This window comes from Eleutherodactylus coqui, chromosome 5 (assembly GCF_035609145.1).
Source record: "Eleutherodactylus coqui strain aEleCoq1 chromosome 5, aEleCoq1.hap1, whole genome shotgun sequence".
NCBI classification, from domain to species: Eukaryota; Metazoa; Chordata; class Amphibia; order Anura; family Eleutherodactylidae; genus Eleutherodactylus; species Eleutherodactylus coqui.
This window is the reverse complement of record NC_089841.1, coordinates 140,436,732-140,454,596: the sequence shown is the minus strand read 5'-3', so window position 1 is coordinate 140,454,596 and position 17,865 is coordinate 140,436,732. Positions and strand designations below refer to the sequence as shown.

Genomic DNA, 17,865 nt, shown 5'->3' with positions numbered 1-17,865 from the left:
AAAAAAAATAATAAAAAAAATATATATATTATACACACACATATCAGCGTAGAAGCGCTGTCATCTCCGGCACATCTTCTCCCCAGGACTATTCTTCTTCATCTCTTCTGGCTTGGGGTTAAAAAATCCCCACCTCTTGGAAGCGCTGCCTCTGATTGGCTGATGCTTAGCCAATCACAGCCAGCGCTCGATGAACTAATCACAGCCATTCATCAAGCGCTGGCTCTGATTTGCTAAGTGTCAGCCAATCACAGCCAGCGCTTCCAGGAGACTGGGATTTTTCAATCCCTGGTCAGAAGAGATGAAGACCAGTGCCAGGGATCCGGGGAGAAGCTGTGGCAGAGCCCCCGACAGCGCTTCTAGGTGATGTATACTTTTTTAAACATTTTTTTTGTAGTGCAACCAGCGATGCGATATCGTGTGTAGGAGGCCTTAAAGTTTTTAATATAATATTTGAAGTAGTTCCCTATCAGCCTGACCTGACAGCTTGCGCCATCCGTGTGTTCAGTTCAGCAGTAGGTACATAGGTCAGTAAGTAGTTTTGCCACTGAACATTTTATCCTTTTAAATCTTCTCAAATTTGCATGAACAATTAGTATTATTCCTGTAAGGACACATTGCTGTCCGTCGCCTCAGCCATGGAGAGCTGCTCCTCAGAAACCCTCTTTCATATTGTGTTCCAGCAGCATGGTGATAATATGCTATTTTATTGCCTACGGTTGTCACTTGCAGAGCTTAGTATCCGTATGAGTCTGATGCATTGCAGGTTAGTTCTCTGCTGCATTGCATTGTATGCGCCAATGGGATGAGAACAGCCTTCATCCAGTAACAAACTAGTAGTTTATGCCAAAACAATATATATGTAACCATGAGGCATTTTATATACTACTCATTTTTAGTAGCCAGGAGGATCCTTGTCTGTAAGTTGCTGGTTCTGAAAAGCATAAACTGGGGGGTGCGAACAACATTTATTTATTTTTAAAAAAAATTTAAATTCTATATTTTTTTAAATGGTTGCCTTGGACAATCCTAGAGTTGTCCTGAGATAACAAGCTGATCACATGTTGTTCTGATGAGAACTGATTAAATATAAGGTCACCGGGTAAAAGTTGTACAACCTTCATACAGCACCACAACATTCCGCTCCCGGAGCTTTGAATCTGTTAAGTGGGTGGTCACTTTTGCTCACTGCCAATGGGTGACATCAGATTTCCTCTACCTACTGACGTCACCCATTGATAGCGATCGGAGGAGATCGCTCACTTGACTGATTCAAAGCACCAGGAGCCGAATCTAACAGCTCAGTGCAAGAAAATGGAGATGTTTAAAGAAAGAGTTCAGACAGTCAGGGCTGTAAAGCTATGTAGCCATCCCCGCTCATCAGAGGACATCATGGGTCTTCTTTAAATGGGTTGCCCCATGAGTCCCACCTCTTTTTAGGATGTGGCCTGCTTCCAGCCCAGCAAATAGCTGATTTTGCTGGGGTAAACTGTGGCCTGCCGGCCACTGCAGGGGAAATGCAGTATTAAGGCTGCCTGTCCACGGATGTTGCGGTATCCCGCGGAGAATCTCAGTCGCGGGAGCCACCGCCCAGCAGCAGGAGCTGTCAGACTGTTCTCCGTTGGTCAGCCTATCTGACAGATAGGCTGACCATGGAGATTCGGAGCAATTTGCAGCATGCTGCGAATTGCTGGCCACGAGCGGAGAATCGCAATGATTCTCTGCTCGTGGACAGGGGGGCTGCGCTCTCCATAGCAATGCTATGGAAAGCTTCAACCGGCGTGACTCACCGCCGATTTACCGCCGGTGAAATCACTGCCGTGGATAGGGGGGCCTAAAGAACGGCCATCCAGATGATTGTAATACCAGAACCCTTCACAGTCCTCCAGGAGACTGTTCCGGGTCATACTAGGGGGCCCCAATAAGGCATATAAAATGTTTTGGTTTTTTTTTCTTGGTGCAAATCCTGGTTGCAGTAACACACTTAATATTGCTGTTACCCATATTAACCAGTGAGATTCCACTTGTAGTGGCTGCCACTAGAGGTTTCCCTCCCAGCTTCTCTGCAATCCACTGTCATCAGGTACATAGTTTCTGTAGTAACAAGGATACAGGGACATTTTCTTAGCTCCTTCCCCTGTTGCTATCTTCATAGGCAGCTTTTGTGTACTCGGAGGCTGCAGGCTGACAGATCTGCTGACACTGTGATCTCCGCAATCTCCGCCTCTCCTGCTGTTAGTGTCTGTATGTGTGTCTGTGCACATATTAGTGGCTTTACTAACCATTTGTCTCTGAATGCCTGAATCATCCTGTCTCCCTGATTGGACCACAGACTATGCAAAAGCATGGGAAGTCACGTTCATTGGGCAACACAGCACCCGCCCCACTTGATCCTTCAGGCTCTCTGACATCCTCACCCTTGTTGGAGTGTTCTCTCTGCTTTAACACATGGGTTTTTCACGTTTAACCCCTTAAGGACATGGCCTATGTTTGCCTTGTGAACACAGCCTTATTTTTCAAATCTGACATCTGTCAATGTATGTGGTAATAAATTTTGAATGCTTTTATGTATTGACGTGGCTCTGAGATTTTGTTTTATTTTTTTTTTCCATGACATATTGTAGTTTGTTAGTGGTAAATTTTCATCAATAAATTTTGTCTTAATAAAAAAAAAATTGAGCAGCAGATTCCATGCTTGCACCTGAGTGCTGATTACATTGTATTCAGCTGACAGCCCTGTGTGAGAACAAAGTAGCTGATTGCAGAGAACAGGCCACTTGCTGTGTTCTACAAGCAGCTCCTGGAGGCTCATTTATGTGCAAATGAAGCTAATAAAATGCTAATTAACATTAATGTCCATTAGCGCTTTATGCAAAATGATCACTAGAACTGTCAATCTTTTTAAAGATTGTCTGTGTGAAAATAAGCCTTAAATCCCACTATTGGACGATTGCTGTTTGAGGCTTTGTTCCCACGAGCGTATGTCGGCCACCGTTTTAACGGCTGGCTGATATATGCTATGATCTGAGCAGTAAAAACTCGTGATTGTATGCACAAATCTAACGTCTATACTCCGAGGCCACCATGCTGTTGCCCCTTCCCCTTCCCTCCCTGGCTCACCTCCTCTCTCCTTCTCGACTCACCACCACTCTCCTCCCCTCCGCCTGATTGCAATGGGAGGGGGCGGAGCTAAGCCCCACCTCCTCCCATTGCTGGTTGCAGATAAGGGGCAGGTGCTTAGCTCCGCCCCCCTCCCATCAAGCGGAGGAGAGAAGAGGGAGGGAGTTTAACCCTTTCCAATCCAATTTTGGATTCAGGGTTTCCTAAAAAGCTTTCTCTTTGTGCTGTTATACAACAGTGCCATCTGCTGGCTAAAGCCAGTGTGTGTGAACCAGAGAGGCTCCGACAGCGGAGTAGCTAGCAATAGACTGTAAGAATACCCTGCCGGACGTCTTCTGACATTGGAGCTGTACAAGCTTCAATCATAATGTAGGAAGACATCAGACAGTGGATTGGAAAGGGTTAACAGTCAAGCTGCTAAACTTCCTCCCACCTCCCTTCTCCGGCCGCTGTCATTGGCTTCCATAGAAGCCCATGCTGACTGACTTGGGCTGCTGAACTCTGATTGGTCAGTCAGCATTGACCACTCACAGCGATCGCTGGTACAAGAAGTGATAGCTAGCAGCCATCACTACAGTGTTGCTGCGATTCCCACCACAGCTGCACTTTAAATACAGGACATAAGTTTACGTCATGCACTCATGATCTTGCACACTGTGGTGTTAAGGGGTTACTATTGAATGTTTTAACCCTTTTATCGCCACCCTTGCTGTTCCTACTGCTTGCACACAAACTGATTAGCTTGTTGTGTGCAGGAGGGGTATAGCTGGTAGTAGGAGATAACACTTTTTACTTGGTGTCCGCCTCCTAGTGGTGGTAGCCATACCCACAGTCTTCAGCTGTGCCCTTCAATAAACATAATGAGAAATAGATTTAACAGGAACTACAAAAATCTTGTTGCTCTCAGCCATGAGTGACTAACATGGGAATAAGTTTTAATTGGGTTAAAAAAGTAATTAAAGTCCACAAGTGATTGTGTGTTTTTGGTGGAAAAAAAAGTTATATGGTACATTTTATGTACACATTACATAAAAAACAAAAACCTACCCTTGTTAGGTACTCTTATGACCATGATGGCCTGAGTAATGAATTTAACAGATTGTTCACTATTAAATAGGAACAGTACAAATAATGCTTTGTTAAAAAAAGGCTGAAATCTGTTTTGTGGTGCAAATATAGGAAAAAACAATTATGTTACCCTAAACTATGTCAAAATACAATTTTCATACGTAAAACAAGGCCCTTTCAATCATGTAAGTGAAAATAATGGCTGCTTAAATGCTGAGGCAAAAAAGTCGATGGTCATTAAAGGGATTGTGTCAGCTGTTAAGAATGGTCAAAACTGCTGTCAGAATCCATTTACAGGGGTTATGTAGAGCAGCGTTTCCCAACTCCAGTCCTTAGGGACCACCAACAGGTCATGTCTGCAGGATATCCTATGGTAAGAACACCTGTGGTAATGTCTGAGGCACTGACAATAATTACATCACCTGTGCAATACTGAGGAAATCCTGAAAACAGGACCTGTTGGCGGTCCATGAGGACTGGTGTTGGGAAACACTGGTATAGGGTTAGAAAAACATGACTGCTTTCTGTCAATCACAGCTCCACCCTTGGTCATAGGGTTGTTTCTGGTATTGCAACTCAGCTCCTGTTTATTTCACTGGGGCTGAGTTCCAGTACCACACATACCCCCATGACCAAGGGTTGAGCTGTGATTGACAGAAAGCAGACATGTTTTTTCTAATCCTGGCCAAACTCTTAAAGGCCCAAATAGTTCTGTAGCCTTGTAATCCATAGCAACCAATCAGAGCTCAGCTTTAAGTTTTCCAACTGCTCTGGGTAAATGAAAGCTGTGTTATGATTGGTTGCTATGGACGACAAGGCCAGTCTTGCTGTTAGATTCTGGGCCTCACAATGAAAACTCTCTATTACCTGACCCTTTCACAGAAGGGCAGTGTCTGTTTAATGGCGGCTTCACAAACTGAATTTCCACAGTGGATTTTGCTGTGGAAATGTTAGCAGCATTTCTAGTACACGCCATGTGGAGATTTCTAAAACCGCCTGCACATAGGATAGAAACTTTGCACAACAAATCCACAGATTCTCAGGGTGAATCATAGTGAAATTTTCTGCGTGAACTCTGCTTCTATGGCCTCGTGCCCACGGCCGGGTCGGATTCCGCCTGCAAAACATCGCTGAGGAATTGGAATGGGACAAACCCCACCCCCCACCCCACCCCAGAGACCCCATAGTCCCCTCTCTGCATCCGCAGCGAGAGTCTCTGCCGGCGCACATACGCAGTGCAGCACATGACCCACCGGTGCTGGGTGGTGACGTGATTTCCCGTGATACTTCCACTGTGGCCACAGCATGGAGTATCGTCGAAATAGATGGCTTCCTTTGACTGCAATGGAAGCCGTCCATGCGATTTACCGCGATGAATAGTACATGCTGCAATTCTCCCCCGCGAGCAGAAAATCACAGTTGATTTCTGCTCATAGATAGGGGAGAATCTGATAACATAGCATGTCTATGGATGGCTATTGCTGCGGGAATTGCGTCGGGTGTCTGACCGCGAATCCCGCAGCAATTATCCGTTCGTGGGCATTAGCCCTAAAACAGCGTTAAAATCTGCTTTTTTTTTCCCATGGATTTTGCTCTATCAGTGGGACAAGTGTTCCCACAGAAGAAGTCACATGTCACTTCTCGACACGGAAATTCACATCGGAATTCCGCATACAGATTTTGCCCGTTGACGGAGCACAATGCGTGAGCAGGTCCATGCCAAAAGCCACGGTTTGTGAGGCAGCATTCATTTTGGAAAATTTGATTGCAAATTTGTGAACTTACCCTGAAACATGCCTATTTATGCTGCGTGTTTTAACCCTTAAAACCTGCAGCAGATCCACTACAAAAGCCGCAGTCAGCCCTGCGCCATTTACGCTTTCGGATTTCCAGCATGGTTGCTGCGGGTTTTCTTGCCCTGTGAGAAGGTTCCCTAATGGCACATTTTAGATCCAGTAACAAACTGGACAAGATTCCTTCCCAATGCTGTGTTGGACGTTGTGAGACGGTCGCCTCGTGCTGTCCGTCCCGCTTTCTTAGGGAATAGACCTGTCTTTGAGTGAGAAGCAAGATGTAATTTATGTTTATTCAAGGAAAATCCAATTACTTAGAGCTGCAGAGTACATTGATGGTTTAGCAGATTCACAGGATGGTTTGTCCATTGCTGTATGCTTTATTGTCGTGTCCTTCCTGTAAACCACAACATTAATATTTATGTTCCTGCCTAGCCACCGAGATGTCTGATGAGGAAATTAGAGAGAAGACGTTGCGTACTGCCGAGGCCTGTCTGGAAGGAAAGATGCCAGTGGAAAAGACAGCGATTCTACATCAGCACATCGGGAGAAGAGAAATGACAGACATGATCATAGAAACCATTGGTCCAAATCCAGGTAAGCATGATCATGCAGGGCCCTTCCCCGCTTCTGCTGTTATCACCTGGCTAGCCAATTAGTGTATACCATTTGGTGACTTTTCCTTTAGACTATAACCCAGTGGTAGGCCCGGAGTCTGAGAGGCCTGTTGTTGAGGGGCCCTGCTTCTCACGTGGCTACCTTGTACATACTCATCAGAGTTACATTAAAGATCTTGAACATTGCCCTTGATTTAATACCTAATGAGGCAACTAAGTGGTCCCCCCACCATAATCCTTTGTGGCACAATTCATGTCTTCTGCACCGGAAGCACTTTCCAGACTCCAGGATCTAGTGACTCTGGTGTTACTGCCCTCTAGGATATTGTGGAAGGAGGTAACTTCTGTACCTTTCACAACTTAAAGGGGTTGTCTCGCGATAGCAAGTGGGGTTAAGCACTTCTGTATGGCCATATTAATGCACTTTGTAATATACATCGTGCATTAAATATGAGCCATACAGAAGTTATTCACTTACCTTCCCTGCGCTGGCGTCCCCGTCTCCATGGCTCCGTCTAACTTCAGCGTCTAATCGCCCAATTAGACGCGCTTGCGCAGAAGGGTCTTCTGCTTTCGGGTCTGTCCGGCAGCAGCGGCGTTCTGGCTCCGCAGATGTTTTTTATTTCATTCTTATATTACACAACCTCCTCCTCATCATACACTAATCTATAACACAGACAACCTCCTGCTCAAATACTAATATATTACACGGACGACCTCCTCCTCCTCGTCATACACTAATCTATTACACAGACCACCTCCTCCTCAAATACTAATATATTACACAGTCCTCCTGCTCCTCAGATAATATCTACAACAGACAACTAAGCCACTATGTACCACACAGAAATGAACCTAGTACCCACTCTTATGAAAGCTGTCCAAAAGGAAATTTGTGTTGCCCATGGCAACCAATCACAGAGCAGCTTTCATTTTACCTCAGCAGTATACCAAGTGACAGCTGAGCTGTGATTGGTTGCTATTGGCAACAAAAATTACAGGGGAAACCGGTCAGTTTTGGATTTTTAATTATGCCAGTATTACACAGACCTCCTGCTGCTCAGATAATATATTACACAGACCTCCTCCTCATATACTAATATATTGAATCAGTACACACACACTAACTATATATATATATATATATATATATATATATATATATATATATAATATATATAATTTTTTTTTTTTTTTTTTTTTTTTATTGTATGTGTATAGATTATATTACACTTAAAATTCTTTTCGTGTCTAAACAAAAAAAAAGTATACGGGCAACGCCGGGTAATCATCTAGTTATTAACCCATTCCCGCTGCAGGGCATAAGTTTACGTCCTGGGAGCGGGGTACTTCCCGCAACAGGGCGTAAACTTACGTCCTGGAGATAGCGCGGGATCACATATGATCCAGCGCTATCCCGCAGCGGGAGCCGGCTGTCAGTCACAGCCGGCGTCTCGCTGCAGCAGCGGGGGGACATCGGAGATGCGCCCGCCACTTTTAACCCCTTCCCTGCCGCGATCTAAGTAGATCGCGGCAGGGGAAGAGTTCACAGCGGGAGCGCGGCTCCCTCTGTGTCTCCGGCCGGAACTCGCGATGTCATCGCGAGAGCCCGGCCTGTCACCATGGCAACAGGACGCCAGACACTGGCGTCCTGTATTGCCTATGCCTGAGATCGCTGTATGAGCGATAAGGCATGGGAGAGCAGTAGCTCTGCCATGCCTTATGACAGCGATCATCAGGGCAGTGATTAAAGTCCCTCAGAGGGACACAAACAGTGTAAAAAAAAAAGAAAGATTTAAAAAATCAATTTAAAAAAATGTAAAAAAAAAGAGTAAAAAAACCATTTTTTATGCTTTTTCTCAGATTAGCATAAAAAAAGGTAAAAAAAAAATAAAACCCCACATATTTGGTATTGTCGCGTCCGTAACGATGCGTACAATAAGTTGCACATGCTTTTGACTGTGCACCGAAAAAAACGCTAAAAAAAAAGCTAAAAAACTGAGGCAAAATGCTCATTTTTAGCATTTTGCCTCACTAAAAACGCAATAAAAGTGATCAAAAAAGTCTTATGTACGCTAAAATGGTACCAAGAAAATCTACAGCTCGTCTCGCAAAAAATAAGCCCTCATAGAGCTCTGTACATCAAAAAATAAAAGTTACTGGACTTTGAATGCAGCAATTTAGAATAGAAAAAAATTTCCAAAAAAAAGGGTTTTTATTGCAGAAAAGTGGGAAAACCTAAAAAAAATGTTAGAATTTTGGTATCGTTGTAACCGTACCGGTCTGCAGAAAAAATGGAAAGTCTCATTTATGCTGCATGATTAACAGTGTAAAAAAAAAAATAAAAAAATCTATGGCAGAATTGATGCGTTTTCTCTCTCTGCTATCGTTAAAAAAAAAAAAAAAATTTACAATATAGTCTATGTACCCAAAATTGGCATCGATTAACAACTACAGTTCGCCACGCAAAAAACAAGCCCTTATACGGCCGCGTCCACGGAAAAATAAAAAAGTTATGGCTTTTGAAAAATGGAGATGGAAAAATACCAAAAAATCGCTTGGTCCTCAAAGCCAAAATAGGCCATGTCATGAAGGGGTTAATAAAGTAAAACATGCACAAATTACAGTTAAACATTTAAAAACCTTCTTTTAAAAACCTTCTTTTATTAAGAACGTCACAGTTAATAAGTGACAAAAAAGAATGGATTATACCTACCTGATAATCAGGTTTCCAGGAGTCTCCATGACAGCACCAATTGAGATTGCCTCCTGCTGATAGGACAGGAACACACAGAAGTTAAAAGCTCCCCCCCTTCCCCACTTTCCTCAGTGGATTCTAACGAATTGCCGGGGTAGGAGCTCAACTTACATTTTTTCCCTTAACCGGGTTTTTTTTTTTTAAATAAAATTATATTATATATTATATAGTTTCTTTTCTATCAATTTAGGGGGGGAAGGTACGGGTGCTGTCGTGGAGACTCCTGGAAACCTGATTATCAGGCAGGTATAATCCATTCTTTCCCCCAGTCGTCTCCACGACAGCACCAATTGAGATGTACCAACTAAAGTTTCCCTAGGGTGGGATTGCTGCCGAGAGGACTTTGCGGCCGAAGGCCATGTCCTCGTCCTGCTGCACTTTTACCCTATAGTGTTTAACAAACATGTGGGTTTTTTTCCAGACTGCGGCCTTGCATATCTGCTCGACCGAAGCTGAGCTATGTTCGGCCCATGAGGATGCTACTGCCCTTGTAGAATGGGCTTTAAGAGCTAAAGGGATTTCCTTCCCGAGGGCTTTATAAGACTCTATGATGGCCAGGCGGATCCACCTGGCTATGGAGCTTTTTGCTGCTTTGCTCCCTTTATTTGGGCCACTGAACTGGACGAACAGGTTGTCGTCCCGCCTCCAGTGGCTTGTCGCCTCTATGTAGCCTAGGACATCTCTCCTAACGTCCAGGCAGCTGGAAAATTTTCTTTGCGATGTTTTGCAGAGCGGGAGATCTTGTGCCCCCTTGGTGTCGTATATGGGCGACCGCGGTGATATTGTCTGACAGTATCTTTATATGCTGGTCCCGTAGCGAGTTCCCTAACTGCTGTAGGACCTGCCATACGGCCTGTAGTTCCCTGTAATTTGAGGACTGTTCTTTTGTCCTTTGACGCCATGGGCCCTGAAAGAACTGGTTCCCCACATGCGCTCCCCATCCCCATCCCCAGGCGCTTGCATCCATTGTGATACGAGTGGCTTGGTTTTGTAGCCAATGAACCCCTCTCCGCAGGTTCTCTGGGGATGCCCACCAACGCAGGCATGTTTTCACCGCGCTTGGAATGTACATTCTTGTCCCTAGAGAGGACTGCTTTTTGTCCCACGTGGATAGGACTGAGGCTTGCAGGGCTCTGGTGTGAGCCTGGGCCCATGCCACCCCTGGAATGCATGAAGTCAAGCTTCCCAGGAGAGACATGGCTTCCCGAATTGTGCATAATAGTCTCCGTAAAAAGGTTTTGACTAACCGTCGGATTTTTTGTATTTTCTCCTCAGGTAGGCAGGAGCATTGCGATTCTGAGTCGAGCGTTATACCCAGAAACGTTTTCTGTTTGTCGGGATCTAGGCTGGATTTTTCCCAGTTTATGATCCATCCTAAGGATTGGAGAAGTTCTAGCACTACCCTCAGGTGTTTCGTTAGGAGTTCTCTGGACTCTGCTATTATTAAAATATCGTCCAGGTAGGGCTATTAGGACCGACTTCTTCCTCAGGTAGGCGACTACCTCTGCCATAATTTTGGTTAAGATTCTGGGTGCTGAGGAGATCCCGAAGGGCAGGCATCTGAATTGATGGTGCTCTATTCCTTTGCCCATATCCACTGCGAACCTTAGGTATCTTTGGGACCCCTCGTGGATCGGTACGTGGAAATAAGCATCCTTTAAATCGATGAATGCCATGTAGGCTCCTTTGGGAATCAACTTTATCGTTGAGGAGATGGACTCCATCTTGAATTTTCTATATCTGATGTAGGTGTTCAGAGGTTTCAGGTTCACTATCATCCGCTGTTTCCCGCAGGGTTTCCTTACTAGGAAGAGCCTGGAATAATGGCCCTGGGTTTCCTCGTTTTGCGGTACGGGGGATATTGCATTTAGTTGTTGCAGGTCCCCAACGCTTTGCCTTAGTAGGTGTAACTGTTGTTTGGAGCCTCCTGTGATAATGAATTTTCTTCTGGGGAGGGACACCAGCTCTATCCGGTATCCCTGCTGTAAGATCTTTGGGATCCATGGGCCTTCGGAAATCGCGGCCCCTTGATCCACAAAGCCCCCCAGCCTTGCCCCTACGGGGATGGCGTCAGGGTCTCTGCTTTGGCTCCCCCTGGTGGGGGTTAAAGAGGATGTTCCTTCCTTTGCCCCCCTTGGGGTAACTCCAGCGGCCTGTCTTGCCCTTGCCTCGGTAGGCCTCTGGCTGTTGCCTTGGGGCCCGGAAGAAGGTCTTCCCTCTCTGTGGCTTTTCTTCCGGGAATCCCTTTTTGTCGGCCGCCTTCTCTAGAATCTTGTCAAGGTCCGGTCCGAACAAAAAAACTGGCCGTAGAACGGGAGGGCGCATAGCTTATTTTTTGAGGCTAGGTCGCCTGACCACGATTTCAGCCATAACACTCTTCTGGCTGAGTTAGACCGGGCTGTAGCTGTCGCCGAGAGTTTGACAGTTTCGGCCGCGGCGTCCGCTAGGAAATTTGTTGCCATACGCAGGATCGGAAGGGAATTTAGGATCTGTTCCCTCGGCGTCTTATTGGTCAGGTGTAGCTGTAGCTGTTCTAGCCATACCCCCAGAGTTCGCGCCACACAAGTGGCTGCGATCCCTGGCCTAAGTATGTTTGCCGCTGCCTCCCATGATTTCTTTAGAAGGCCCTCAGCTTTGCGATCCATGGGATCTTTTAACTGTGCGGCTCCACTCTTTTTGGATTATTTTGGTGATATTCTTGTGGACAGGGAAGGTATGCTTGCGCCTCTCCCCTAGTCCCCCAAATATCTCATCTTGTAGGGTACGTGGTTCTCTGGGCTCTTCCATTTTTAGTGTAGCCCTGACTGACTTAATCAATTCCATTAAGTCGTCCTGATGGAATAAGTATTTTTTGTAGTCCTCCTAATCTGAGGACTCCTCGGCCGCCTGTTCCTCTTGCTCCGACCCAATAGAACTCTCGGAGTCGGAAGGCTCGTCAGGAACATACGCCCTTTTCTGGCACTTCGCTGGCGGCGCCAGCTGTGACGTTAGGGCTGATCTAACCTCTTCTTTCACCAGCTTCCTAACGTCCTCCCGATTCCTCTTTAACTAGCCTAGCTACGCATGCCTTGCATAGAGGCCTCTGGTACGTAGCTGGCAGTTTTATCCCGCATTTTCTGAGTTTTGTTCTGGGGGGGGGGTGTCTTTTTTTTATTCCCCTGACAAATAAAGCATTTTTGCGGGTAAATATGCAATTTTCCATACACAATACACTGGATATTTGCATTGTATTTTTTGCCGCACTGGCTACTTACAGCCGCTGAGGCTGAGGTTTCGGCTGTCTCTGGGGCTGGAGCACTCATTACTATACCAGTGCTGCAGACACCCTGTGACCTGTAGTGCTGGTTTGTTCTGGCTTCTCTCAGGTTCCTTTATTTTATTTTTTTTTTAATTTTCGCGCTCCTGCGCTAAGCCCCGCCCCCTCCGCTCCTGATGCAGACGCGATGACGTCATCGCGCTGGACACGTGACGCGGCGCCCCACCCACCGCGCGTCGAAGGGCTTCCTGGAGCACCGCGCTCTAACTTCTGCAGGGAGGACGAGGGGCACTGAGGCTCCCGCTTTGTACCCCCCATGGACTGCGACGGAAGGAACCTGGCCCGGGGGTTACCACCCCATGTGGCGTCCCGGGAGTCGTCTGGCTTGGAAGGGCGGACAGGCTGAGCCACTGCCCTCCGATCTGCCTGTAAGTAATCCTGGCTGGCTTCTCCACCAGCTCCTCTCAGCGATCCTGCCTCCTGGCAGGACAGGAAGACACTGAGGAAAGTGGGGAAGGGGGGGAGCTTTTAACCTCTCTGCCTCCTCCTGATAGGACAGGAACACACTATCTCAATTGGTGCTGTCGTGGAGACGACTGGGGGAAAGGTAGTTTTTTTTTTTTTAATTTAGTACTTGTAAATGTGGAAATAATGCATTGCAGGTGACCGATTTATACCCAAACCCCAATGTTGAGCTCCTTTTTACAAGGAGCAACTTATCGTTCGCATGAATGAAAGATGTCAGTTCACTCGTTCAACCTGTTTATACAGGCAGATAAATCGTTCGCTCGCACCAGTAAATGTGAACGACTAAACAATCGCTCTTTACACGCAATGATGTGTTAAATGAGAAGCAAGCAAATTCTTGTTCGTCGTCCAATCACTGGCCGTGTTTATACTCAACTACTGTAGTTCAAATTCGCTTCATCCAACATTTTTCTTTAATGGTAAGTGTCCCTTGTAAAAGAACTCATACCTGCACAATAAGTGATGTCTGCAAATTATGTATTCCAGCTAATTTAAGCTTGCGTGTTAGTGAAGGTGCTGAGGGCGAAACGGATAACAATTGTATCCATGGCCATGTTAAAATTACAATGGCGAAAGCCATCAAGACAGATTTTTCTTATGCCTGTCTTACTATAATCTGTTCTCCCGTAAAATGCGTCAAGTTTTTTAATCAATTGCCTACCACTAGGAATCCTCTAGGTCCTATGCTGTCCACTGCCAGTTGTTTGGCATTCTCCGTCTCTGGATGCTAAGACCGGCTGCAAGTATTGGGATCAAGGCTACCATAACTGGCTCCCTCTAATGCATTCAGGCTGAGCCAGACTTTGCTTTGCTTGCTATCATCACAGTTGTGCATCCAGCAAGCACACAAGCTCTCCTCTTCTGATAATATCTTTGTCAGTTCTGTTATAGCGGTTTCTCTGTGTGTTAAGGGCAACGTATAGGTCTTTATTTAGCCAATGTTTGTCTTGACAATTTGTAGCCAAACATGCATAATTCTGTGTAGATTGATCTAAGCTTAGATTTGTATTACTAAGGCTACAAGCTGGAAAAACACTGATTTAAAGGGGTTGTCCCGCGGCGAAATGCAATTTTTTTTTTTTCAACCTACCCCCGCATTCTGCCCTGTTAAAATCAATACCGTTTGTAATAAAAAAAAAATCGCTTACGTACTCCCCAGTTCGCGCAGCATCTTCTTTTCTTCTTTTAAAGATGGCCGCCGGTCCTTTCCCAGGGATGCACTGTGGTTTTCTCCCATGGTGCACCGCGGGTCTTCTCCCATGGTGCACCATGGGCTCTGTGCGTTCCATTGCCGATTCCAGCCTCCTGATTGGCTGGAATCGGCACGCGGGGCGGAGCTACGCGATGACGCGTAGAAGGGGGCGGAGCCAGAACGCTGCTCGTGCCCGGACCGACCAGAAGGGAGAAGACCCTTCTGCGCAAGCGCATCTAAAAACGCCAGAAGACACCGAAATTGGACAGAGCCATGGAGACGGGGACGCCAGCAACGGAGCAGGTAAGTGAATAACTTCTGTATGGCTCATATTTAATGCACGATGTATATTACAAAGTGCATTAATATGGCCATACAGAAGTGCTTAACCCCACTTGCTTTCGCGGGACAACCCCTTTAACTCTAACATTCAGGGGGGTGGATAGTGGCCTAAATTTGGAGTTTCACAATAAAACTTTTTTACATACTAATTGGTACTGTGTGCTTATGTGAATGCATGACTCCTCTGTTAGCACAAGTGTAGTAACTATAGGGGGGGTGGGAACTCGGCGCATACTTTGCATTTAATTGGCTGAGCCCTACCAAGGTGGCTATAAATGAAGTGTGGGAGCAGAAGTCCCTGGAACTGGCCTGGATGCAACATGACCCCCCGCAATGGAGAAAATTTCAAACGGCAGTGCCAGTGAAAATAGAAACCACATGGAATAAATTAGGTTTCAACCAGCAGCTAATGAAAGAGCTGAGAATGGTAGAGTTGGAGGGGGACCTCCAGGGTCATCTGGTCCAACCCTCTGCTCAATGCAGGATCACTAAATAATCCCAGACAGATATTTGTCCGGCCTCTGCCTGAAGACTTCTATTGAAGGAGAACTCGCCACCTCCCGTGACAATCTGTTCCACTCATTGCTCACCCTAACTGTCAGAGTTTTTTTTCTAATGTCTAATTTTGAGTCTCCTCCCTTTCAGTTTCATCCCATTGCTTCTAGTCTTTCCTTATGCAAATGATAATAGGGCTGATCCCTCTGCACTGTGACAGCCCTTCAGATATTTGTAGACCGCTATTAAGTCTCCTCTCAGCCTTCTTTTTGCAAGCTAAACATTCCCAGATCCTGTAACCATTCCTCATAGGATATGATTTGCAAACCACTTAACATCCTGGTAGCTCTTCTCTGAACTTGCTCTATTTTGCTTATGTCCTTTTAAATCGGGGGGGGGGGGGGGGGGGGGGGGCAGAACTGGACACAGTATTCCAGAAAAGGTCTGACTAAGGAAACAAGATGCAGCAGTACTCAATGCAAATCCCAGCTTGAAAAAGGCCTCGTGGGACGAAACGTAGCCTACCCCTTTTATAGAACAGTCATGTAAGAATAAAGTTGGGGGGATAATGACCTCATGTGGTATAAACTCTAGGCTTCTCTTAATACATCCCAGAATTGTTTGCAATTTTGGCTGCTGCATCACATTGTTGTCTCATGTTCAGTCTGTGATCTATTAGAACACCCAAGTCTTTTTCGCACATGCTGCTGCCTACCCAATTTCCTCCCATTCTGTATGTGCTTTTTTTTTTTTTTTTTTTTGTTTGTTTTTTTCTTCCCATTTTTCTTGCCCAGATGTGGGACTTTGCATTTTTCCTTGTTAAATACCATTCTGTTAGTTGCACCATTGTTCAAGCTTTTCAAATCCTCTCTCTCCTCTAGTGTTAGCTATCCCTCCTAGCTTTGTCATTTGCAAATTTGTTCAGTTTCCCCTCAATTCCCTCCTCCAGATCATTTATAAAAATGTTGAACAACACTGGGCCCAGGACAGAGCCTTGTGGTACCCCACTTGATACATTCTTCTATTTGGATGTACAGCCATTTATGACCACTCTTTGAGTATGATCACTCAGCCAGTTGGGAATCCATCTAAGGCCTCTTTCACAAGAGCTTCAAAATCACCGCTACGAAATGCATGTATGTGAAGCCCATGGTTTTCGAGGGTTAGTTCACATGAGAGATGTGTTGTAGCCTGAAAACCCATTGGAAACCATGAGCTTCATATACATGTGTCTTGTAGCGAGATTTTGTAGCCCGTATGAAAGAGGCCTAACAGTTGCCTTGTCAATCCCATATTTGGTCATTTTAGCAATAAGTATGGTATGAAATACTTTATCAAATGCTTTACTAAAGTCAAGATATATTATATCTATACATATTATATCTACCGCATTTTCCTAATCTATTCAGTCGGTGATTCCCATGCTGGCTCTGGTTAATCCATTTTTATGCAAGTACTTGCATACATGCTGTTTAATAATTTGTTCAAAGATCTTTCCTGGTATAGAAATCAGGCTCACAGGCCTGTAGCTTCCTTGATCCACCCTTCCCTTTTTTGAAGATGGGGCCAACATTTGCCCTTTTCCAATCTTCCGGGACTTCTCCTGTTCTCCAGGAATTTTCGAAGATTATGGCGAGTGGTTCAGCAATTACCTCTGTTGCTTCCTTCAGTATCGTAGGATCTGAAGACTTGAATTTATTTAAGTTAGCTAAGTGTTCCCACACATTCTCTCTGCTTTATAGATAGCCTGTATTCTTTTATTTTTCCAATAGTACAGAGAAGATTAGTTGATGTTCCATCTACTTTCTGAGAGAAAACAGATGCAAAATAGAAATTGCAAAGTTCATTTTTAACCAATTTCCCCATTTTCATCCTGTAAACCTCCTATAGTATCTGTGACTTTTCTTTTGCTTTGGACATCTAATGTAGAAAGAGTTCATCCATATCTTCTGTTTGTCCAGGCAGCCTATAGTAAATACGTACAATGGTGTCCTTTCTGTTCTCTCCTTGTATTCTTATCTACAGAACTATCATGCTCTGAAGCTTGAATCTGTGTGGAGATGTATGCTTTCCTAACATACAACGCAACACCCCCTCCTTTTTTATTAGGTCTGTTTCTTATAAATAGGTTGCATCCTTTAAGCCTTGTATTCCAATCATGTGTATCATTCCACTAAGTTTCCGTGATGCCTATGATATATTTCTCTTCCTGTGTTAGGAGCTCCAATTCTCCTTGTTTGTTTCCCATGCAGTGTTATTTGTGTAGAAACATGTTAGTTTGTGATCGGTGTCTCTTGCTCCTCTTACTTGCCTTATAATTTTTTTTGTCTGTGTTCTGTCTTTCCACTTCTAATAACAAGGTTCACAAATGTATTCGCTGTTGATTTTTACCTGGCCTTTCACTTCCCTTCCCATATTGTTCTAGTTTAAAGCTCTCCTGATTAGTGCAGCAAGGCGTTCGACAAATATGCTTACCTGTCTTTTGTAAAGTGTAACCCATCTCTATCAAACAGTCTATCTTATAGGTAATTTCCTCCATGCTCTAGAAATCCAAATCTTTGCTGCTCCTAGTTCCTTCACCTAGACCAGGGCTATTCTGAAAAATGTACTGAAAGGTCAGATATGCTGTAAACATCGATTTCAATTAGCTAAGGTCAACCTATTTATGCAGTGTTTTGTTTTTTTGTTTTTTTTTC

General features: G+C 45.0%; 1 protein-coding gene across 1 annotated transcript in view; it reads left to right on the top strand.

The window, feature by feature from the left end:
• Positions 1-17,865, top strand: part of BRAP (BRCA1 associated protein) — a 52,783-nt gene that overhangs the window by 5,541 nt on the left and 29,377 nt on the right. Inside the window, exon 2 of the mRNA XM_066603251.1 lies at positions 6,417-6,578. Coding sequence (XP_066459348.1) covers positions 6,417-6,578 — 162 coding nt within the window. The remainder of the gene's footprint in view (positions 1-6,416; positions 6,579-17,865) is intronic.